The 24,744-nt window shown below is 39.4% G+C and overlaps 1 protein-coding gene across 10 annotated transcripts in view; it reads left to right on the top strand.

Moving 5' to 3' along the window:
- RIMKLB (ribosomal modification protein rimK like family member B) overlaps positions 1–24,744 on the top strand; it is a 170,574-nt gene that overhangs the window by 106,992 nt on the left and 38,838 nt on the right. For all 10 annotated transcript variants that reach the window (XM_049102415.1, XM_035707132.2, XM_035707133.2 and 7 more), the window contains one exon: positions 8,021–8,253. In XM_049102415.1, coding sequence (XP_048958372.1) covers positions 8,079–8,253 — 175 coding nt within the window. In that variant the 5' untranslated portion in view covers positions 8,021–8,078. Of the gene's footprint in view, positions 1–8,020; positions 8,254–24,744 lie in introns of those variants that run through there.

Genomic DNA, 24,744 nt, shown 5'->3' with positions numbered 1-24,744 from the left:
AGTGCTTGCTTCGGCAGCACGTATACTAATTAGTTTTAGACCACAAACTATTTTGGGAAATTTAGTAACAGAACTACAGGTAATCCAAGGTAACAGTTTTCTGATCCTTTAGATGAATATGTGTTAAATTTGCATGTTAATTTGCTCATGACATTTGTCTTATCCAGTTTTATTTTTACTGTCATAAAATACACACAGCATAAAATTTACCATCTTAATAATTTTTTAAGTATGCAGGTATTAACTATATACCTGTTAGTGGTGTTAACTATATATTCTTGTGCAACTGTCTACCATATTCATCTCTAGAACTCTTCATATTGCATAAACAAACTGTTTCCTAATAAAACTAAGTCTCGATTCCCCCAACACCCCAACCCCTGGCAACCACCATTCTATTTTCTGTGAATTTGGCTATTATATACTGATGCATAATCTCTTCCCAAGTTCATCCATGTGGTGTAGTATGTATTGGAATTTTTTTTATTTTTTATTTTTTTAAAAGATTTTATTTATTTATGAGAGACACAGAGAGAGAGGCAGAGACGCAGGCAGAGGAAGAAGCAGGCTCCATGCAGGAAGTCTGACGTGGGACTTGATCCTGGGTCCCCAGGATCAGGCCCTGGGTTGAAGGTGGCCCTAAACCGCTGAACCACCCAGGCTGCCCTGTATTGGAATTTAATTCCTTTTTAAGGCATTATATGTATATTCTGTATTTTACTCTTTTATTTTTTAATAAATTAATTTTTATTGGTGTTCAATTTACCAACATACAGAATAACACCCAGTGCTCATCCCGTCAAGTGTCCCCCTCAATGCCCGTCACCCACTCACCCCCACCCCCCCGCCCTCCTCCCCTTCCACCACCCCTAGTTCGTTTCCCAGAGTTAGGAGTCTTTATGTTCTGTCTCCCTTTCTGACATTTCCCACACATTTCTTTTCCCTTCCCTTCTATTCCCTTTCACTATTATTTATATTCCCCAAATGAATGAGAACATACACTGTTTGTCCTTCTCCAATTGACTTATTTCACTCAGCTGTATTTTACTCTTTTAGTCATCTTTTGATGAACACTTGGGTTGCTTTTACCTCTAGTTATTATAATGCTGCTGTGAACATGTGTGTGCAGACCCCTCTTTGTGAAGACTGCGTTCATTTCTTCTGGTTATATACCTAAAACTAGAATTACTAGGTCAATTGGTAATTCTGTTTTTAAGTTGTTTCTTTTTTTTTTTTTTAAGATTTTATTTATTTATTCATGAGAGAGAGAGAGGCAGAGACAGGCAGAGGGAGAAGCAGGCTCTGTGCAGAGAGCCTGTTGTGGGACTCCATCCCTGGGACTCCAGGACCACGCCTTGGGCTGAAGGCGGCGCTAAACCACTGAGCCACCCAGGGATCCCAAGAGAATCCCTCTTATAAACAATACCACTACTTGCTGATGTCTGCAAACTTTGATGTTAAGGGAATAATTTCCTATAACTTTTGGGCAAGGTATGGTAGACTATACTTGTTAAGGTAAAGTTCTATGGCCTACAATAAAGAATTACCAAATATTGACATAAGCAAAAGAGGTAGTAGGTGGTCCAAGGTTATGGCACCACACAATTGTCTGGGATTCAAGTTCTAACAGGTAGCTGTGCTTTTCTTAGGGTTCACTCCTGTCCTCATAGTCCAGGTGGTAGTTAGTCCTGACATTTACATTCTAGGTAGCAGGATGGAAGAAGGGCAAAGGGGCAGCATATCTCTCAAATATGCATTTTTTTAAAAGATTTTATTTATTCATGAGAGACACATAGAGATGCAGAGACATAGGGAGAGGGAGAAGCAGGCTTCTCATTGAATAAAATTTACTTATATGACTGCATCTTGTCTGCCATGGAGTGTATAGAATTTGAATTCACTCTGGACTTTATCACTTTGTAATTTTGCAAATCTAGACAAGGTTAACTAACATCTCTCCTGGAACAGCCTCACTTGCCAAATGAACACAATAATGCTTCAAGGGATGGTTGTGAAATGAGAAGCTACAAATTGCCTAACACAATATTTGGTATATATATGATCACTTACAATGTGGAATTCTTATATTTTTCCAGATTCCTTTCAGTGTCTTTAGGCATGGTAGAAAAAAGTAGAAAGAAATCGGAAAACCTGAAACCTATTTCTGGCTTAATTATTGTGGTAATTGTCCCCTCTCAGTCTTTGGATTCTAAGTTTATATGCTGTGTCTTTTTTTTTTAATTAATTTTTTTTTTTTTTAATTTATTTATGATAGGCACACAGTGAGAGAGAGAGAGGCAGAGACACAGGCAGAGGGAGAAGCAGGCTCCATGCACCGGGAGCCCGATGTGGGATTCGATCCCGGGTCTCCAGGATCGCGCCCTGGGTCAAAGGCAGGCGCCAAACCGCTGCGCCACCCAGGGATCCCTTAATTAATTTTTAATTATTTTTATTGGAGTTCAATTTGCCAACATATAGCATATCTATATGCTGTGTCTTACCTGGAATAATTTTCCTAGTAGTAAGAGGTACCTTAATATCTTCAAATGGTACATTGTAATTGTGCTTTTTTCCCCTAGCGGAATAATTACCATTGGGAAGGGGTTCTCATGAGATAAATGAATGAATTACTTTATTTATGATTCCCATTTAATTAGCCCTGCCTAGACTATTGATAGATGACACTGACTTTGTTTTTTTTTAAGATTTTATTTAATTATTCATGAGAGACAGAGAGAGGAGAGACATAGAGGGAGAGATGACAGTGACTGTTATTGGTGTGTGTATCCAGAAGTTTGCATGGGAAAACTATCTCAAATGTAAAAGTGAATTTTCTTTGGATGTCTCCTTGTTAAAAAAAAAAACAAAAACAAAACAAAAACAAACAAAGAAAAACAGTAGCAGTTTATCAGTATTTATTTATTTATTTATTGTAGCATTTATTTAGTATCTGATATTTGCACATTGTTTTCCTTGATACTGTGGTGGAAATGAAGAAACAGGAAGAAAATTAGTTGATCTGAGTTTACATTACTCCTTTGTATATGTGGACATTTGCAAATGCTGTATTTTTCTGACTTATTTTTCTGACTGTTGGAGAATGAACTCTTTTCTTAAAAATACCTTACTGGGTAACCAAACCTATTCCTTTAAGTGTCGTGGGGAAAAAAAAGAACCATTTTACCTTTACAAGGGAGTCTTTAATGGCTTTTAAAACTGACTATAATCTGAAGTTTTTTATTTTTAAGAATCAGGACTATCATTTTATTGGTGGATTTTTGGTCTCCTGGACTGTGTAGATTTAGCGTTATGCTTTTGACTCTCATCAGTCCCCCCCCCCCCCCCCGGGTGTTCATGGATGGGATAAATAGAAAAAATAGATATGTTGGAGGAGGCACTGGCCTACTGGTTTCCACCTGACCCACAGGAAGGTGGCCTCCCAGGAGGGCCATAGATTGGAGGGGGGAGGGGAAGGGGGAGGGAAAGGGGGAGGGAACGCAGAGCCTCTGCCTTTGTGGTTGGAAAGTCTTTGTTGTTGGTATTCTTAGATGTGAATTCCAGTAGAGCAGCCTGATAAAGGCAAGCAACCCTGGGTGCCTGAGGATGGTCAGCTGCTCCACTACCTGTTGAAATAGAAGAGGACCATTGGGTAGCAAGAGTTGTGCTTTTTCTTTCTCTGGCAATAAACTGGTCTTTGGAGATCATTGTAAAATTATACTGGATAAAAAATTGGTTGGTGTCTCTTGAAGATACCAGCACCAATGAGATGGTAATTAACAAGCTGGAGGTTGTTAAGCTGACTTGCCCTTTTCAAGCTGGGGATGTCATCTACTTGATGTACATTGGAACACAATGTGGCATACCTCTGTGATTCTTTATATGAAAAGCAAGACAAATCTTTTGAAGCTGATAAAAATGTATTTCAGGGGCACCTGGGTAGCTCAGTGGTTGAGTGTCATCTGCATTTGGCTCAGGTTGTGATCCCAGGATCCTGGGATCGAATTCTGCATTGGGCTCCCCACAGGGAGCCTGCTTCTCCCTCTACCCATGTCTTTGCTGCGCTCTCTGTGTTTCTCATGAATAAATAAAATATTTTAAAAATTGTATTCCGTATGAACAAAGGTATCTTGGTACAGGGCAACAAGGTCATGATCCCCAGATCTTGTCATATTGGCTGCCACTAGGTGGGCTTTGAGGAACACAGTCATTGACATTGATGTTGGAACTCTTCAAACTGGTGTCTACCTCTTTCATAGAGTTTTCTGTAGGGTGACAGCATTTCTCTAGTTTCAGATCTGGTTGTGCGGGTATCTCCTATGAAAGTATGTAGTCCCGTTGTGTCAAATGATGAGATCTCTAGCCTTGCTTCCAGATCATGAAGGCGAGAAAGAACATTATTTTCTTTGTTAGAATCCCAGGGTCAAGAGGATTTGGAGCCCATTAAAAAGAAAATGAAAGAAAGAAAAAAAAAGAAGAAAATGAAAGGAGGGAAACCTGGGTGGCTTAGTCACTTAAGCATCTGCCTTTGGCTCATTCATGATCCCACAGTCCTGGGATCGAGCCCCACTGTTGGACTTCCTGCTGGACAGGGAGTCTTCTCCTTTTTTTGCCCCTCTCCCCTGCTCTTGCTCTCTCTCTAAATAAAATAAAAAATATGTATTTATTTTTTAAAAAAGATGTATTTATTCATGAAAGACCGAGAGAGAGTCAGAGACATAGAGAGAGAAGCAGGCTTCTCGCAGAGAGCCTGATGTGGGATTTGGTCCCCGCACCGGGATCATGTCCTGAGCCAAAGGCAGACACTCAACCACTGAGCCACCTAGGGGTCCCAGAAATCTGTAAAAAAAAAAAAATAAAGGAGATGGGGAGGCTAACCTGAACTTGGCTGTTGTCAGTTACATACTAGTGTGGAAACACCCAAAGATTATGCAAGGGTATTAGAGCTGCAGCCATGAAGCCAGACATGGTGATGCTCACGTGCATGATCTATCGGGAGTTGCTGCACAACTACATGAGACTGTAGCCCAGGTGTGTGTTTGTCTGATTATAAAATGATTAAAAAACATCATGTATTACTCTTGTGGCTTGGGCATTTTCTATGACTTGTCACATCAGTATTGGCAAGCATTTCTGCTTCCCAGTTGCCAGTGGTTGTAACATCCTATCCTGATTTCTGTTGGGACCTGATTTCTGTTGTACTCATTCAGTACACATTCACGCAGTAAAATTCAGTCATACTGGTCAACAAATGATGTTGAAGACCCAGGTGTCAGGGAAGGCACCAAGATGGCTCCAGAGTATTGGAGTATTGGCTCCATTGACAGGGTGTTTCCAAAACAACTCGGTCTAAATGGGTCATTTTTACAGTGCCCCTTTCAAGGGAAACTGGGGATCTCTACATTAGGTACTCTGGTGCGACTTTCCTTTTGTGGAGCTTTTCCTTTGAAACTTCTCAATGACGACATCTTCCACAGCTGCAGGTCACACTTGTGTGTATCTCCCATGTTATTTTATTCCTTCCCTGCTTTCCCGTGATTGATGCCTTTGAGACCCTGGGTTGTGGGGCAGATGGGTGAGTGTTGTAGTCATAGCAGGCCACGGTTGTGGGGGGGGTGCTGTGTGTGTGTGTGTGTGTGGGGGGGGTGGCTCATTTGGCTTATGATGTTCTAGTCTAATTGTGTGCATCATGTTAAGGGTGGAGTAGGCCCTTCTGACTGAGAACCTGGAGAATGCATGACTGGTGTATGAGGGACCACTTCTAAGTTCTGTAATGCTGGAAGCTGTTCATCTGAATGGCCGTTGCTTCCCTTAGTTCTTAGCCTTGTTCTTTTTTCTATGTTACATTTGCCATTAGGATTTTTTTGGTGGGGGGGATTTTTGTTTAGGTAGGCTCCTTGCCCAATGTGAGGATTGAACTCACAACCGAGGTCAACAGTCGCATTCTTTACTGACTGAGCCAGCCAGAGACCTTGGGAATTTCAATTTTGTAAAAAGTTTTCTTTCTTTTCTTCTCTTTCTTTTCTTTTCTTTTCTTTTCTTTTCTTTTCTTTTCTTTTCTTTTCTTTTCTTTTCTTTCTTCTTTCTTTCTTTCTTTCTTTCTTTCTTTCTTTCTTTCTTTCTTTCTTTCTTCTTTCTTTCTTTCTTTCAAATCACCTGTTAGTAAAACTTTTAACTTTTTGCTTCTTAGGAAAATAATTTTCAACTGTCGTCTTGTTCATGATACAAGCTCTTGTTCATGATGTAAACTCTGAGAAGCAGCACTATTTCTGGAAGAATGTCCTTTTTTATATTCTAGTAAACAATCTGTGTTTGTTTAAAAAATTTAAAGTAAGCATAAAAACATTGAGTAAGAGCATGCTATCCCCTGACTGAAATAAATTTTAGTGAATGGACCCCAATGTTTATTTTTTGAAAGTTTTTTCCCATATTCTTGAACTATTAATTTTTATTAAATTTGCTATATAAATGACTTTAGTGTTGCTACTCCTCTAATAACACAGGTGTTACTCTCTCATTATTTAATACATTCTTGGGGGTGCTTGGGTGGCTCAGTTGGTTAAAAGTCTGCCTTCAGCTCAGGTCCTGGGATCGAGCCCCACATTGGGCTCCCTGCTCAGTGGGGAGTCTGCTTGTACCTTTCCCTCTGCTCTCTCAAATAAATAAAATCTTTTTTTTTTTTTAATTTTTATTTATTTATGATAGTCACACAGAGAGAGAGAGAGAGAGAGAGGCAGAGACATAGGCAGAGGGAGAAGCAGGCTCCATGCACTGGGAGCCCGACGTGGGATTTGATCCCGGGTCTCCAGGATCGCGCTCTGGGCCAAAGGCAGGTGTTACACCGCTGCGCCACCCAGGGATCCCAAATAAATAAAATCTTAAAAATTCCTGTAGATATGTTTGTAATAAAATATATAACAAATTTTTTTTTAAATTTTTATTTATGATAGTCAGAGAGAGAGAGAGAGAGAGAGAGAGAGGCAGAGACAGGCAGAGGGAGAAGCAGGCTCCATGCACTGAGAGCCCGACGTGGGATTCGATCCCAGGTCTCCAAGATCGCGCCCTGGGCCAAAGGCAGGTGCCAAACCGCTGCGCCACCCAGGGATCCCCAAAATTGAATAAACTATAGATGTATGAGTATACATAAATGGAGTTTATCATAATTGAAGGGATGGGGATGTACTGATGATTATAATTCATCTATTTTATATTAAGGGATTTGCATTTTGGGGGAAAGAATAAATCAGTCAAAAGTAGATGATAAGATTAAAGTACATTCCTAGATAGTATATACTAACACAGGGATTGGCATTGAATATATAATATAGAAAATCAGACTTTTACTAAGTGACATGCTGTAATTATAAAACTACAATGCTAGCTTTCCCGGTGGAAGATGGAGAAATTGTGTTTCAGGGGAGGTTGTGAGTTTCTGTATTTCTAGCAGTATAAAAGTTTGATTTGAATGGAAGGGAAGTCATTAATTTTGTGTGTTTGTATAGTTAATATATAATCACAGCATTTGTGTGAAAGCCAAGAATTAAGTAGATTTTTATTTATTTTTTTCTTTTTTTAAGTAGATTTTTATAAACATTATGTATGTTTTTAAAATTTTTATTTATTTATTTATTCATGAGAGATACAGAGAGAGGCAGAGACACAGGCAGAGGGAGAAGTAGGCTCCCCATATGGAGCCCGATGCGGGACTGTCTGGACCCCCGGGATCATACCCTGAGCCAAAGGCAGACGCTCAACTTCTGAGCCACCCATGCGTCCCATTAATATATTTTTTTAAGTGATCTCTAGGCCTGATGTGGGGCTCTTAATCATGACCCCAAAAGAGTTGCACATTTTACCAACTGAGCCAGCCAGGTGCACCAAATTTCTTTTTTCTTTTCAACAAGAGAAAATCAATTAAAATTAATTTTATATTTTTATATGTAAGGGGGAGTCACAGAGACATGAAACTCCTTAAGTTGAATTCTTTATTTACCCTATATGTGAATTTTGTCTTTCTGTGTAGAAAGAATCGGCATTCAGGAAGAAATAATCCAGGAAAAAGGAAGAGCAAGCAGATCAAGATGTGTAGCTCTGTGGCTGCAAAGTTGTGGTTTTTGACAGATCGTCGAATCAGGGAAGACTATCCCCAAAAAGAAATTTTACGAGCATTAAAGGCCAAGTGTTGTGAGGAGGAATTGGACTTTAGGGCTGTGGTGATGGATGAGGTGGTACTGACAATCGAGCAAGGAAATCTGGGTAAGTCTATACTAAGTAATTTAAGATTTTTATCTTAGAATATATTGTAACTACCTTTTTAAGGAATAATTTGGAGGAAGGAATTGTTAACAGCCTTATTACTAAGTATCATCTAATCTTAAAATCTAGCATATGTTATGGAAGTAATGAAAATACCAGTATTTATTGAACCTCTTAATTTATTATTTAGGAAATAGTTGAGAGAGAAATTAAAAATGATCTAGTAATTTTTTTCCCATTATTGCTGTCTTCTAATTTTTTTTTTTAAAGACTTTATTTATTCATGAGACACAGAGAGAAAGAGAGAGAGAGAGGGAGAGACACAGGCAGAGAGAGAAGCAGGCTCCATGCAGGGAACTTGATGTGGGACTCGATCCTGGGTTTCCAGGATCAGGCCCTGGGCTGAAGGTGGCACTGAACCGCTGAGCCACCTGGGGTGCCCACTTGTCTTCTAATTTTAAAATACCTTATTTATAACATGCTCCTAAGAGAATTTGCACCTCATGGAGGTCCTTTTAATAAATGCATCAAATTCCTTTTTTTTAAAACTATTTTTTTTAAAACACAGCATTTTATTTATTTATTCATGAGAGACACACACAGAGATAGAGAGAAAGAGAGAGAGAGGGAGAGACACAGGCAGAGGGAGAAGCAGGCTCCATGCAGGGAGCTTGACGTGGGACTCAATCCTGGGTCTCCAGGATCACACCCTGGGCCGAAGGCAGGCGCTAAACTGCTGAGCCACCCGGGCTGCCCATAAACGCATCAAATTCCACATATGATTTCTTTTTTAAGATTTTATTTATAGAAAAAAAAAAGATTTTATTTATTTTAGAGAGAGTACAAACAGGAGGAGAGGCAGAGTGAGAAAAGACACCCCCCCATGCCCAGCAGGGAGCTGACGCAGGGCTAGATCCCAGGACCCTGATATCATAATCTGAGCCGAAGTCAGATGCTCAACCGAGACACCCAGGGCCCCTTCGCATGTGATTCTTAATTTTTTTTCCTGTATATTTTATATAGATAGTGTAAAATAATAATACAATTTTTTTTTCTTTTACTGGATAGAAGTATCCTAATGATTTGACTCAAATAGTGATGTCTGGTAATTTTTAATATTTCATGTTTAAGGGTTCCAAGGGGAAAATATCTTAGAAATACAGAAATTCTTTATTTTTTTATTTTTATTATTATTTTTTTTTATGATAGTCACAGAGAGAGAGAGAGAGGCAGAGACACAGGCAGAGGGAGAAGCAGGCTCCATGCACCGGGAGCCCGACGTGGGATTCGATCCCGGGTCTCCAGGATCGCGCCCTGGGCCAAAGACAGGCGCTAAACCGCTGCGCCACCCAGGGATCCCCAGAAATTCTTTAGAACTGAGGAGTCTTTACATCTTTGGAAAACTATGACTTGTAGCTAAATTGGTCATTTTTCTTAGCTTTATATGGTGGTGGCATATATGTGGCATTTTTAATTTCAGAAAATACTTTAGAATTTACTGATGGAATTGGATAAGGGTATAAAATACCCAAAATAGATTCTACATCACTTATCTTGCTTTGTGTCTAGAATCATGAGGCCAGGTGTTTTAATTTCCTCATCAATAAAATGGAGAGATGGTTATTGTGAGAATTTATAGTATTAAGTATATAAATCTGTTATTAGGGTAATTTCATACATAGACCAGTTAATAGATCTAGAATCTTACCTGATTAATAATAATGAAGGGACATGTGGATGACTTAGTGGTTGAGCATTTGCTTTTGGCTCAGGTTGTGATCCTGAGATCAAGTCCCACATTGGGCTTCCTGTATGGAGCCTACTTCTCCCTCTGCCTGTGTCTCTCCCTATCTTCTGTGTCTCTCATGAATAAATAAAATCTTTAAAACAAATACATGATACTATAGTTTAAGTAGGTAGAGTCTCTTAGCAAATAGTTACTCTTTACTGTGCCCTCTTGACATTTATTTCATTCTCATTACCTCTCAACAGTTAGTTTTTTTTTACGACAGATTTTTCATATGTAAATTAATTTACATAAAAGAGTTAATAGGTAGAAAAGCAGAATGAGCCCCATTTTAGCACAAATGATTCTCATTGCTCATGTAGAATCAAAAGTAATTGTTGCTTTAGAAGTAACTTATTTAGAACTGAACTGTTTCAGGACGCCTGGGTGGCTCACCAGTTAAGCCTCTGCCTTTGGTTCTCCCAGGATCAAGTCCCGCATTGGGCTCCCTGCATGGAGCCTGCTTCTCCCTCTGCCTGTCTCTCTGCCTCTCTCTCTCTGTGTCTCTCATGAATAAATAAATAAAATATTTAAAAGAAAAAACCAGAACTGTTTCTAGATTGTTTCACTTGAGTGTGTAAGTAGTTAGTACTTTTATTATTTTTTTTAAAGATTTTATTTATTCATGACACACACACACACACACACACGCACACGCACGCACACACACACACAGAGGCAGAGAGAGGGAGAAGCAGGCTCCATGCAGGGAGCCCAACATGGGACTCAAATGGGACTTGACCCCGGGTCTCCAGGATCACACCCTGGGCTGAAGGTGGTGCTAAACCACTTAGCCACCAGGGCTGCCCTAGTTAGTACTTTTATAGAAAAAATGCACACTGTTTTCAGTCAGGTTTTCTTTTTTTAATTATAACTTCCTAGGTCCAGCAACTAGTTACTCAGATTCCAAAGATTTGGGATACAGCATACTTCATTCCTAAACATAATTTGAGTACTTACTATGTGTTAGTTAATTGGTATGTTGTGTAAAATGAGACAAAAAGTAAGATTAACATTAATCAAGTGATTATACGAATAAGTGTAAAATAGTTACAACTTTAAAATGGACGGATGTCACTTTGCACCCCCCTGTCCTGCACCTATGACAGATACTCCTGATCAAAGCAAGGTAAATCTTTTTAAAATCCTGAATCTAGGGGCACCTGGGTGGCTCAATCTGTTAAGCATTTGACCCTTGATTTCAGTTAAGGTCACGATCTCAGGGTCCTGGCATCTAGCCCTTTCGGACTCTGTGGTCAGCAGGGACTCTATTTGAGATTCTCGCGCTCTGCCCTTCCCCCCTGCTCATGTGCATGTATGTGCTCGTTCTCTCTCTAAGTTTGGCTCCTGCCTTTGGCCCAGGGTGTGACCCTGGAGTCTGGGGATCGAGTTTTGCATCGGGCTCCCTGTGTGGAGCCTGCTTCTCCCTCTGCCTATGTCTCTGCCTCTCTGTCTTTTGGTCTCTCTCATGAAAAAATAAATAAAGTCTTAAAAAAAAATACAAATTTTCTCTTTAAAATAATTACATCTTAAAGAAAAATAAAATCCAGAATCTATTACATGCTTTTAACAGTATACAGCTTTTCAACATAAGTGCATGTACAGTTGTTGAGATTGGAGTCAGAGACTTGGATGCTGTATTATGTTAGGAGCCATTCTCTCCAAGAATGTGTGAAAAGAGGATTAAAGGCCAGTGTGGTACATAGCTCACTAAACACCACTTCCACAAACTTATGGTGTATGTTTCTGTGTTTTAAAGGTTGGAAAAGGGATGCCTGGGTGGCTCAGCGTTTGAGTGTCTTGCCTTCAGCTCTCTCTGTGTCTCTCATGAATAAATAAATAAAATCTTAAAAAGAAAAGTTGGAAAACCAAAAGCTGCATAAACAGATATTGGCAAGGATAATAGAGAAATTGGAGCCCCCTCCTATATTGCTAAATGGAATATAAAGTGGTACAGTCCCTTTGGGAAACAGTTTGGCAGTTCCTTTAAAGGTTAAATGTAGAATTACCATAGGATCTATCCCATTCCTGCATACTACCTAAGAAGAATGACAACATACGTTTGGAGAGTTTAAGATGGGTTGGTGTTAATTGTTCTTAAATGTTTGGTAGAATTTACCAGTGAAAACATCTGATGCTATGCATTTCCTTGTTTGGAGATTTTGGATTACTGGTTAAATATATCTGTTCTGAATTTTTATTTCTTAATGATTCAGTCTTACTAGGTTGTATATTGCTAGGAATTTACCCATTTTTTCTAAGTTATCCAATTTGTTTACATATTTGTTCATAGTTGTCTCTTAGAATCCCTTTTATTTCTGTGATATCCATTGTAACATCTCACTTCATTTCTAATTTTTATTTAAGTCCTCTCTTTTTTTTTTAAAGATTTTATTTATTCATGAGAGACCCAAAAAAGCAGAGACACGGGCAGAGAGAGAAATAGGCTCCCGATGGGGGACCCCGATGCGGGACTTGATCCCAGGGCTCCGGGACTGCGACCCGGGCCAAAGGCAGATGCTCAACCCCTGAACCACCCAAGTGCCCGAAGTCCTCTTTTTTTCTTAGTCTAACTGAAGGTTTGCCAATTTGTTGATCTTTCCAAAAATCTGGGTCTTGATTTTTTTTTCTCTTTTCTGTTTCGTTATTTGTGTTTTAATCTTTATTTCTCTCTTCTGTTAATTGTGGGTTTTGTTCTTTTTCCTCTTGTTCATGGTGTTAGGTTGTTGATTTGAGATTTATCTTTTTTTTTTTTTTTATATTCATTCAGAGAGAGCGAGAGAGAGGCAGAGACACAGGCAGAGGGAGAAGCAGGGTCCACAGCAGGAAGCCCGATGTGGGACTTGACCCCGGGTCTCCAGGATCACACCCCAGGCTGCAGGCGGCGCTAAACCTCTGGGCCACCGGGGCTGCCCGAGATTTATCTTTTTTTAACGTGCATTTTTTGATGTGCATGTTTATAGCTCTTCCCTTCCCTCTAAACAGTGTTTTCACTACATCCCATGAGTTTTGGTATGCTGTGTTTCACTTTTATCTTAAGATATTTTCTTTCTTTCTTTCTTTCTTTTTTTATTTTTAAGATTTTATTTATTTATTCATGAGAGACAGAGAGAGAGAGGCAGAGGGAGAAGCAGGCTCCGTGTGGGGAACCCAATGTGGGACTTGATTCCGGGACTCCAGGATTACGCCCTGGGCCGAAGGCAGGCGCCAAACTGCTGAGCTGCCCAGGGATTCCCCTATCTTAAGATATTTTGTAATTTCCCTTGTGACTTCTTTTGTCTTGCTTGTTTATGAGTGTGTTATTTCGGGGTGCCTTCGTGGCTCAGTCCGTTAAGCAGGCAACTATTGGTTTCAGCTCAGGTCCTGATCTTAGGGTTGTGAGATCAAGCCCTGTGTCGGGCTCAGTGCTGGGCAACGAACCTACTTAGATTCTCTCTCCCCCCACCAAAAAAAAAAAAAATAGATTCTCTCTCCCTCTCCCTCTGCCCTTCCCCGCCCTCAAAAAAAAGTATTATTTTCTAATTTCCAGATATTTGTAAAGTCTGTTTCCTTTTGTTAATTTCTAGTTTCATTTCATTGAAACTTGAAAAGATAACTTGGTATTATAACAGTATTTTTAAATTTGTTAGGTCCCTTTGGTCTGTATTATTTTCTAGTTATTTTGTTTCCTTTTTAGATTTTTCTCTCTGTTTACTCTATCCATTATTAAAAGTAGGGTGTTTCATGATTTATTTATTTATTTATTTATTTATTTATTTTTTTTTTTTTTTTTTTTTTAATTTTTATTTATTTATGATAGTCACACAGAGAGAGAGAGAGGCAGAGACATAGGCAGAGGGAGAAGAGCAGGCTCCATGCACCGGGAGCCCGACGTGGGATTCGATCCCGGGTCTCCAGGATCGCGCCCTGGGCCAAAGGCAGGCGCCAAACCGCTGCGCCACCCAGGGATCCCCGTGTTTCATGATTTAGTATTAGTGTCTATTTCTCTTTGTGGTCTCTCACTGTTTCATATATGTGGGTGCTATATTAGGTGCATGCATATTTATAATGTGAATAATTTATAATTGCTTCCCGGTGAATTGACTCATCATTATAATGATGATTATCTCTTGTGACAGTTTTTCCTCTGAAAGCCTGTTTTGTCTCATAAGTAGGGCCACATCTACTCTCTTGCTAATAACCATTTGCACAGAGTATCTTTTCTCAGCCTTTCACTTTCAGGCTTTGAGTGTCCTTACATCTAAAGTGAGTCTCTTTTTGATACTGTATAGGTGGATCTTGTTTTTTGGTTCATTTTGTTCTTCTGTATCTTTATTTATTTTTAAATAAAAAGGATTTTATTTATTTATTTATTTTACTTATTCAGGAGAGACAGAGAAAGGCAGAGACATAGGCAGAGGGAGAAACAGGTTCCCTGAGGGGAGCACTTGATCCCAGGACTCTGGGATCAGGCACTCAACCACTGAGCCACCCAAGTGCCCCGCCTCTGTATCTTTAAAAAAATATTTTTTTTTAGGCACAAAGGGAGGGGCAGAGAAGGAGAATCTCCAGAGGACTGTCCCTACTGAGTGCAGAGAGGGAGACAGAGCTTGACCTCATGGCCTACAAGACCATGACCTGAGCTGAAACCACAAGTTGGATGCTTATTCAACTGAGACACCCAGTCACCCCTCTTCCATTTACTTTTAATGTGATTACTGAAGGAGCAAGACTTATTGTTTCTGTTTTATTTTCTATATGTCATAAACCCATTTTGTCTCCCTTTTCCTCTTTTGTTACCTTCCTTTGTGTCTTGTTAATTTGTTGCAGTGCATTACTGTGAAGATTACATAATACATTGTATAATTTTAATCTATTTTAGATGATAAATTTATTCATATGTAAAATCTACCCTTATAAATTTCTCCTTAAGTTTTTTATATTTATATTTTATTTTATTTATTTATTTTTTAAAGATTTTATTTATTCATGACTGACACAGAGAGAGAGAGAGGCAGAGACACAGGCAGAGGGAGAAATAGGCTCCATGCAGGGAGCCTGATGTGGGACTCCATCCCAGGTTTCCAGGATCACACCCCAAACTCTGAAGGTGGTGCTAAACCGCTGGCAGTTTTTTATAACTTTAAAATAAGCTCTAGGCCCAATATGGGGCTTGAACTCAGGACTCTAAGATCAAAATTTGCATGCTATTCTGACTGATCCAGCCAGGTGATTCTTTATGCTTTTAACATTTAAATGCTATACCAGCAATAACACTGATTTATGGGGGATCCCTGGGTGGCGCAGCGGTTTGGCGCCTGCCTTTGGCCCAGGGCGCGATCCTGGAGACCCAGGATCGAATCCCACATCAGGCTCCCGGTGCATGGAGCCTGCTTCTCCCTCTGCCTATGTCTCTGCCTCTCTCTCTCTCTGTGACTATCATAAATAAATTAAAAAAAAAAAAAAAAAAAAAAACACTGATTTATGCACTATTTTAGGCTTCTGTTCGTATTTATATATTTACCTTTATCCAAAAGCTTTATTTTTTATGCCTTTGTGTTGCCTTCTAGCATTCCTTTTTTTTTTTTTTTTATTTTAATTTTTATTTATTTATGATAGTCACAGAGAGAGAGAGGCAGAGACATAGGCAGAGGGAGAAGCAGGCTCCATGCACCAGGAGCCCGATGTGGGATTCGATCCTGGGTCTCCAGAATCGCGCCCTGGGCCAAAGGCAGGCACCAAACTGCTGCGCCACCTAGGGATCCCTTTTTTTTTTTTTCCTAATTTTATTATTCACAAGAAACACAGAGAGGGACAGAGACAAAGGCAGAGGGAGAAGTAGGTTCCATGCAGGGGCCCGATGTGGGACTTGATCCCAGGACCCTAGGATCATGCCCTGAGCCAAAGACAGACACTCAACCGCTGAACCACCCAGGGGTCCCATAGCATTCTTTTTTTTAAGATTTTATTTTTAAGTAATCTCTGCTCCCAATGTGGGCCTTGAATTTACAACTCTGAGATCAAGAGTTGCATGCTCCACTGATGGAGTGAGCCACAACCCCTGCCCTATAACATTCTTTTTCAACCTGGACTCTCTTTAGCATTTCTTTTATGGCCAGACTATTGGTGAGGAACTCCTTAGGTTTTTTTTATCTGGGAAAAATCTTTATTTCTCCATTTTTGAAGGCCAATTTTATTTGAAAGATTTAAAAAAAAAATTTATTCATGAGAGACAGAGAGAGGGGCAGAGACATAGGTAGAGGGAGAATTTGACTCCCCATGGGGATCCTGATGCAGGACTCAATCCCAGAACTCTGGGATCACAACCTGAGCCAAAGGCAGATGCTCAACCACTGAGCCACCCTAGCGTCCATTGAAGGACAGTTTTGCTGGATATATTGTTCTTGATTGTTACTTTTTATTTCAGCTCTTTGAATATGGATCTTACTATTCTGGCCTGTGTGATTCTTTCTCTTTTTTTTTTTTTTTTTTTTTTAAGATTTTATTTATTTATTCATGAGAGGCACAGAGAGAGAGAGGCAGAGACACAGGCAAAGAGGGAAACAGGCTCCATGCAGGGAGCCCAATGTGGGACTTGATCCCGGATCTCCAGGATCATGCCCCAGGCTGAAGGCAGGCACCAAACCACTGAGCAATCCAGGGATACCCACCTGTGTGATTTCTATTGAGAAATGTTTTAATACTGTTATGGGAGCTCCTTTGTTTAGGATAGATTGCTTTCCTTTTGTAAGATTTTATTTATTTGAGAGAGAGAGAGAGAAAGAGAGCGAGCAGAAGCAGGAGAAGCTGACTTTCCACTGAGCAGGGAGCCTGACGTGGGGCTTGATCCCAAGACCCAAGGATAATGATCTGAGCCCAAGGCAGATCCTTAACCAACTGAGCCACCCACCCACCTCCTCTTTCTGATTCCAAATTTTTGGTCTTTGACTTTCTTTTTTAAAGAAAGATTTGTTTATTTCAGAGAGGGAGTGCACTGGGGGATGGGCAGAGAGAGGGAGAGTAAGAGAGTGTGTTAAGCAGACTCTGCTGAGTTTAGAACCTGATATTGGCTCAATCTTACAACCCTGAAATGAGCACCTGAGCCAGAACCAAGAGTTGGACACTTAACTGACTGTGCCAGGCATGTGCCCCTGTCTTTGACTTTTTAGCTTGATTTTGAGCCTCACTGTGAGTCTCTTTAGGTTCATCCTACTTGAATATCCATTTCTTTTCCCAGATTGGGGTACTTTTCAGTCATTATTTTGTCAAATAAATTTTCTGCCTTTTTGTCTTGCTCTTTTCCTTCTGAGAGTTCTATAATATCAATATTGATCTACTTGAGGGGTACCTGGGTTGCCCCATCAGTTAAGTGTCAGACTCTTGATTTCAGCTCAGGTCATGATCTCAGGGTTGTGAGATCCATGCTGAGCATGGAGCTGCTTAAGATTCTCTCTGCTGGGACGCTTGGGTGGCTCAATGGTTGGTGTCTGCCTTTGGCTCAGGGCGTGACCCTGGAATCCCGGGATTGAGTCCCATGTCAGGCTCCTTGTGTGGAGCCTGCTTCTCCCTCTGCCTGTGTCTCTGCCTCTCTCGTGTCTTTCATGAATAAACAAAACCTTTAGAAAGAAAAATGACTCTCTCTGCCACCCAACCCCCAAAAGAGTTTGGAAGTGCTCTATACGAAGGCAATCCATAGAGATTGAGAATGATAGTTGTTTTTTCAAATGTTGAAATACCAATAAAAAATGATAACACATAGAGAGAAACATGGTATAATCAGAGAACCAAAATAAATATCCAGAAATGACCCTAAGGAAACAAAGATCTAGTACAATTGAAACTAATGGAACATTGTATGTGAAATATACTTCACTAAAAAAAATGTTTTTAAGAGTTCCTAGGTGGCTCAATTGGTTAGGCATCATGCTCTGATTATGACTGGGTTGTGAGATTGAGCCTTATGTCAGGCTTCATTCTCGGAGTCAGCTTCATATTCTCTCCCTCCCTCAGCCCCTCCCCTCTTATATGCTCACTCTGTCTCTCGCAGATAAATCTCCAAACCGTCTACTCCATTATAGCTTTGTCTTTCTTTTATTTGTTAGTGTCACAAAATTATATATCTTTATACATTTTGTTTCAAAAAACATCTTTTATCTTTTATTTTTTAAAGATTTTATTTATTTATTTATTTATTTAAGATTTTATTTATTTATTCATGAGAGACACACACAGAGAGAAGCAGAGACATAGGCAGAGGGAGAAGCAGGCTCCACACAGGGAGCCCGATGTGGGACTCGATCCCAGGTCTCCAGGACCACGTCCCGGGCTGAAGGTGGCGCTAAACTGCTGGGCCACCCAGGGATCCCCAGATTTTATTTATTCATGACAGACACACACACACACACAGAGGCAGAGACACAGGCAGAAGGAGAAGCAGGCTCCATGCAGGGAGCCTGACATGGCATACGGGTCTCCAAGATCATGCCCTGGGCTGAAGGCGGTGCTAAATCGCTGAGCCACCCAGGCTGCCCATAAATAATCTTTTAAAATGCATTAGTATCCTAAGTTTGTAGGAAACAGGAATTGGGAGTTAACAACCAGTGACTTTTCACATTAATGACTTTATTTTTTTTTTTAAATGTGTTAATTGCCATTGTCATGTAGAAACAAAAAGTATGGTTAGACTGTTGTCACAATAATACTAGCTTTTTAAATTGCACATGTATTTACCTTTATTGAGATCTTTATTTGTCTGATTTTGAGTTAATGTCTAGTATCCTTTCACTTCACCTTGGCAGGACTTCTTTGAATGTTTATTGCAGGACAGGTCTAGTGGTCATTTACTTTTTCAACTTCTATTTTTCTGGGAATGTCTTAATTTCTCCCTCAATTTTGAATGACAGTTTTGTTGGATATAAGATTTTTGGTTGATTTTTATTTTTGCACTGTGAATATTTTGGCCCCTGATCTTTTGGCCTCCAGTATTTCTAATGAGAAATCTGCTGATAATTCCATTGAAGATCCTTAGTATGTGATGATTTGCTTCTTTCTTCATTTAAGATTCTTTGTCTTGGGTTTTAAAAGTTGATTATTGGGTTGCCTGGGTGGCTCATTTGGTTAAGCGTCTAGCTTCAGCTCAGTCATGGGTCCTGGGATCAAGTCCCGCATTGGGCTCCCTGCTCATCAGGGAGTCTCCTTCTCTCTCTCCCTCTGCTTCTCCCCCCTCCTCCTGTTCTCACTCCTTCTGCTCTCTCTCTTAAATGAATAAGAGTTTTGTTTTTTTTTTTTTTTTAGAAAAAAAAAAAAGGTTTGATTGTAGTGCATCCTCAGCATGAATCTGAGTTCATTTTACTTGGAGATTGTTAAGGTACTTGGATGTTTCTATTCATGTCTTTCATCAAATTCTTGATGTTTTCAGCCATTATTTCCTCAGATACTCTCTCTGCCCTTTTCTTTCCCTCCTATTCCCCATCCCATTCACTCTCTGGTTCTCTACCTTACTTCTGGGACTCCTACAATACATGTCTCTTCAAGTTTAGTGATTCTTTTTTCTGTCTGCTCAGATCTGCCTTTGTATCTGTGTGGAGAATTTTTCACATCTGTTATTGGACTTTTCATTTTCAGCTCTACAATTACTCCTTGGTGTCTGTGTTCTTTTTTTTTTTTGTCTATATTTCTATTTGTTTCACTCATGGTTTTCTTGATTTTCTTCTCATGTTTCTTTAGTTCTTTTACTATCATTGAGACAGTTGTTTTAACATCCTTGTCTAATATATGTGGTATTAGTACTTTTTCAGGAACTGTTTCTATTGATTTATTATTCCTTTGAATGGCTATACTTCCCTGTTTCTTTGTATGCCTTGTGAGTTTTTGTTGAATATTGCATATTTGAATCTAATAATGTAACTCTGGGAGTTAGATTCCTGTCCTTCCCCAGGGTTTGTGTTTTTTACCTTTTTTTTTAATTGTTACAGGCTCTTCCATGTCCTGGGGATTAGCCTGGGCTGTAAATTTAATGTCTTGTCAGGACTTTATAAATCTTTACTTAGTTGTGCACAGTCATTTTGTAATTTTTCCCATATGTGCAATTGTTTATTGCTGTAGTCCTAGTCTTTCATGTCTGGTTCCTGAAAGGGGAAAAAGGATAAGACATAGGGAAGCAGAGAGGATATTTGAAGAAACAAATCCCTTTTTAAAAAATTTTTATTTATTTATGATAGTCACACAGAGAGAGAGAGAGAGAGAGAGAGGCAGAGACACAGGCAGAGGGAGAAACAGGCTCCATGCAGGGAGCCCGATGTGGGATTCGATCCTGGGTCTCCAGGATCGCGCCCTGGGCCAAAGGCAGGGGCTAAACCGCTGCGCCACTCAGTGTTCTCTGAAGAAACAAACCCTTGAAAGTCACTTCACCTGGACAGGGAGGGGCTTGTAACAGTAGGTGGGGGTAGTACAACAATAATGGCTATTGGTTCTTTGTCTGCAACTCTGTGATCAGAAGCTACAACCAGCATCAGAGGAGAGATCTCTAATATTTGCAGGACAGGATCCTTTTAGTGAATTTTGGCTTCTGCAAGCTATGTCAGCTGCCTCAGGAACAGGTGCACAGTTGTGCGTTAAGGGTGGGAGATGGATAGTGCTACTATGCTTAGAGGGTGAAATTGATCAAAATTTGCTGAATTTTCCATTGTAGTCATTTCCTGAAAGTTAGAATCCTTCAACAGACTTTGGGGTTCTAAAACAGTTATATCTGACAGATTTTGCCAGTGCAATAAATGTCTAGGGGTGGGAGACAGATTCCTGGTACACCCTACTCCAGAAGAATTTATTTATTTATTTGAGAGTGTGCATGAGTACATGTGAAGAGGGGAGAGGCAAAGGGAGAGGAAGAAGCAGACTCTTGGCTGAGCAGGGAGCCTGATGTTGGGCTCAATTTCAGGACCCAGGATTATGACCTGACTTGAAGGCAGGCAACTAACTGACTGAGCCACCAAGACACCTCTCTGTTGTCATTTTTTATTGTGGTTCTGTTTGTTGTTGTTGTTGTTGTTGTGTTGTTTTATATTTAATTTTGGGAATAAATCTCTTATTGGTTATACATATTGTGAATATTTTCTTTCACTGGTTGGCTTTTCATTCTGTTAATGGAATCTTTTGGTGGGTAAAAGTTGCCAATTTTACTTAGGTTATTATATTTCTACTTTTTTTGGTTAGTGCTTTTTGTGTTCTAGTTAAGAAATATTTATGTACCTAAGAATTCCTTTGAGATACATACTGAAATATCTACTTGATAAAGTATGACATTGTTAAGGAAAATTATGATGTTGGAGAAAAGGACATACGGTATGGAACCATTTTTCTAAAGAGAGAGTATATGCAATTATAACCTTTGCTGGGATCCTCTGATTTTATACTTTACCTGTGAAGACCTTTGTTGTCTTATTTCGGAAGAGATTGGCAAGAACTCAATTTTTGTTTTCCAAAACTCATTTCATACCTGAAATAATCTGTAATCTCCTTTTCACACATTGTTTCTGAAGAGATGTTGAGTCTGGAAATTTGAGTCTGTTTTTTTCTTTTTAAAAATGAGTTTGTAAGAAGAAATCAGTTTGCTTTTACATATACCGTATTACTTTGGTGTTTTGGTTTTAATTTCTAGATTTACAAATTGCCTACTTTTAATATAGGCATACAATTTGTTGCTGTGTCCCTCCCCTCCCCCCTTCCCGTTTAATGTTAGAGTTCTCTTATGATAGTTGATGATTTGATTAGTTGAAGCAGTTACTGTCAATGAGACCTTAGCTGCTCCTAATTTATTGGGCCAATCCTCACTCTTTGGTATTTTTTTCCCATTGTTACATTAGTAGATAAACCTATCCCCAAATAACACGTAAGTAATTGAAACATTTTAATTTATTTTCAACATTTTCCTTAAATATTCCCCTAGAAGTTTCCTCTTAGTTAATTGCGAAGGAAAGAGAAGGGAATAATTTGAGAGCAGTACTACATACAAAGTATAGCACTAGGCATATATATCTTGTTTTTTTTCTCTTTTTAAAAACACGAATAGCTTTATAATTTTACTAATTACAAAGTGACACACATAGTACTGAAATATAAAATTAAATATCATTTGAAATTTTATCATCCATAAAATGATCACTGCTAAACACACATATAAATGAATTAAAGCATATATACTCTTCTTTAAACCTTTTTGCTTATCAGTGAGTGTCACTTGTGTGCCAAGATATTTTAGGTACTGGAGACACAGAGTTTAGCAAAAAGACATGTTTTTTGTTTTTTTTTTTTTTTTTTAAAGACATGTTCTAATAACTGGTTTATGACTTCTTTAAGGTAAGTGGGAAACATGGACATTATACAAAAGTCAAAGAAATGATTACATACTAAGTGGTATAAAAGAAAAATACAGTGTGATTTGAAAATCAAATGGAATCTATGGACTCAATAGAATCAAATGAAACCCATGGAATCTACTTTTATTTCTTTTTAGGATTTTTTATTAAGTAATCTCTATGCTTAGCATGGGGCTTGAACCCACAACTCTGAGATCAAGAGTCACATGCTCTACCAACTAAGCCAGCTAGGTACCCCAATGGAATCTAATTTAGACTGAGAGGTTAGAAAAGGCCTCTTTAAAGAAGTGACACTAAAACCTGAAGGATAAGTAGGTGTTACCCAGGTGTACAGTGAGAGGAAAAGTATATGCATTGCTTTTACATAGTTCTAGAAGAGGAGTCACTGTTCACTGCCCAACTGTCCTCCAGAAATTGATACTACTGTGTCCTTTTCCAGTATGCTCTCCAGTGTGATTGTTTGCATTTTAATGTTAATTAGATGACAAATGGCCCTGGTTGAGTCACTTTTCTGCTTAATCTTTTAGGAACTTGGACTGTGATTCCAAACCCAGCTGGACAGTGAGATTTACAGTTGAGTATTTCCTTAAGTCAGAAAATAAGTTGAGTATTCAAAGGAAAAACCTTTAACAATTTCAGTCATCAGGAAGAAATTTCTTTTATGAACTCAGGCTCTTTCCCCCGATTATCACAATAGTTGGGAGCTTTGATTATACTTAGTCTCCATGCTAAATTGGTCTGCATTTTTATTAATTCCCCAATGAGATACTTGAATCAAATTTTATGTTTTCTGCAGTACTGAGTGCCTATACCAGTTTATCAGAGCAATTGCGTATCCGATTCCAAAGTAGTTCAGGAAAGTGAAACAATTGGATTAGTTGTACCTATAATGCTTTAGGGCAGCCCCAGTGGCGCAGTGGTTTAGCGCCGCCTGCGGCCTGGGGTGTGATCCTGGAGACCCTATAATGCTTTAAACTTTTTCTCATATAGGGATCAAATTGCTCATGGAAATGGCTGTAGTTTTTATATACAATGTTGAATATTATAAATTAAGGTATGAATATAAAATGTATGTTCATATGAATACAAGTTACAATGATAATTTATAGACAAGAAATGAGATAAATTAGGAAATGTGAGGGATCCTGGGTGGCGCAGCGGTTTAGTGCCTGCCTTTGGCTCGGGGCGCGATCCTGGGGTCCCAGGATCAAGTCCCACATCGGGCTCCCTGCATGGAGCCTGCTTCTCCCTCTGCCTGTGTTTCTGCCTCTCTCTCCCCCTATGTCTATCATGAATAAATAAATAAAATCTTTAAAAAAAAATTAGGAAATGTGATATTCTTGCAAATAAAAAGAGTAGGTTCTTAATTATAGATGCCATGTCAAAATAATTTCTTGGTAATGATTTTGGATAATTTTAGCGATAAAGACCTTGATTATCTCTGGTCTATGCCCCCAAAATATAGTCATTAAAGTTAACCAAAACTGTCCTAACAAATATTATTAAATAGTGTGGACTGCATAAAAGGTAGATAAAGTTGATAATTCAGTTCTTGGCTTTTAGTCTTGGCCTTCGGTATCTATGCCCCCATTCCCCTGTCCTGCCTTTTAACTAACAGCACCTGGATTTCATTTTGAGAAATCCCCTCTTCCATATTGTGCAGTCTTGGTGAGACTGTTGGTCATCAGTGCCCTGCCCCTTGATAGTCAAGCTAGGCCGTAGGTTGGAAGTCTTTGTCTCTTTTCCTGTTTTTTTTTTTTCTGTTGTTGTTTTAAGATTTTTTTATTTTAGGGGATCCCTGGATGGCTCAGCAGTTTGGTGCCTGCCTTCGGCCCAGGGCGTGATCCTGGAGACGTGGGATTGAGTGCCCGCGTCGGGTTCCCTGCATGGAGCCTGCTTCTCCCTCTGCCTGTGTCTCTGCATCCCTCTCTCTCTCTCTGTGTCTCATGAATAAATAAAATCTTTAAAAAAAAAAGATTTTTTTTTATTTTAGTGAAGGAGAAAGTGCAAGTGGGGGTAGGGACAGAGAGAGAGAGGGAGAGAATCTCAAGCAGAGTCTGCACTGAGTGTGGAGCCTGACTCTGGGCTCCATCTCACAACTGTGAGATCATGACCTGAGCCAAAATCAAGAGTTGGGTGCTCAAGTGACAGAGCTACACAGGCGCCTTCTCTTCCCTTTGAATTCTAGCAGTTTGACTCAAGGATAGGAGAATGTTTATTATTTAATGATGTTGATGTGGAACCTAGAGATTCTGGGTTGTTTCTTGGTCCTAGATTCCCAGAATGGCCCTAGTCTTTTTTCTTCGCCGGTTTTTGTCATCGTTCTTTTTAGTGCTAAGTACAATCCTATAT

The sequence above is a fragment of the Canis lupus genome, chromosome 27, assembly GCF_003254725.2.
Source record: "Canis lupus dingo isolate Sandy chromosome 27, ASM325472v2, whole genome shotgun sequence".
NCBI lineage: Eukaryota > Metazoa > Chordata > Mammalia > Carnivora > Canidae > Canis > Canis lupus.
This window is presented reverse-complemented; position numbering and strand designations above follow the sequence as displayed.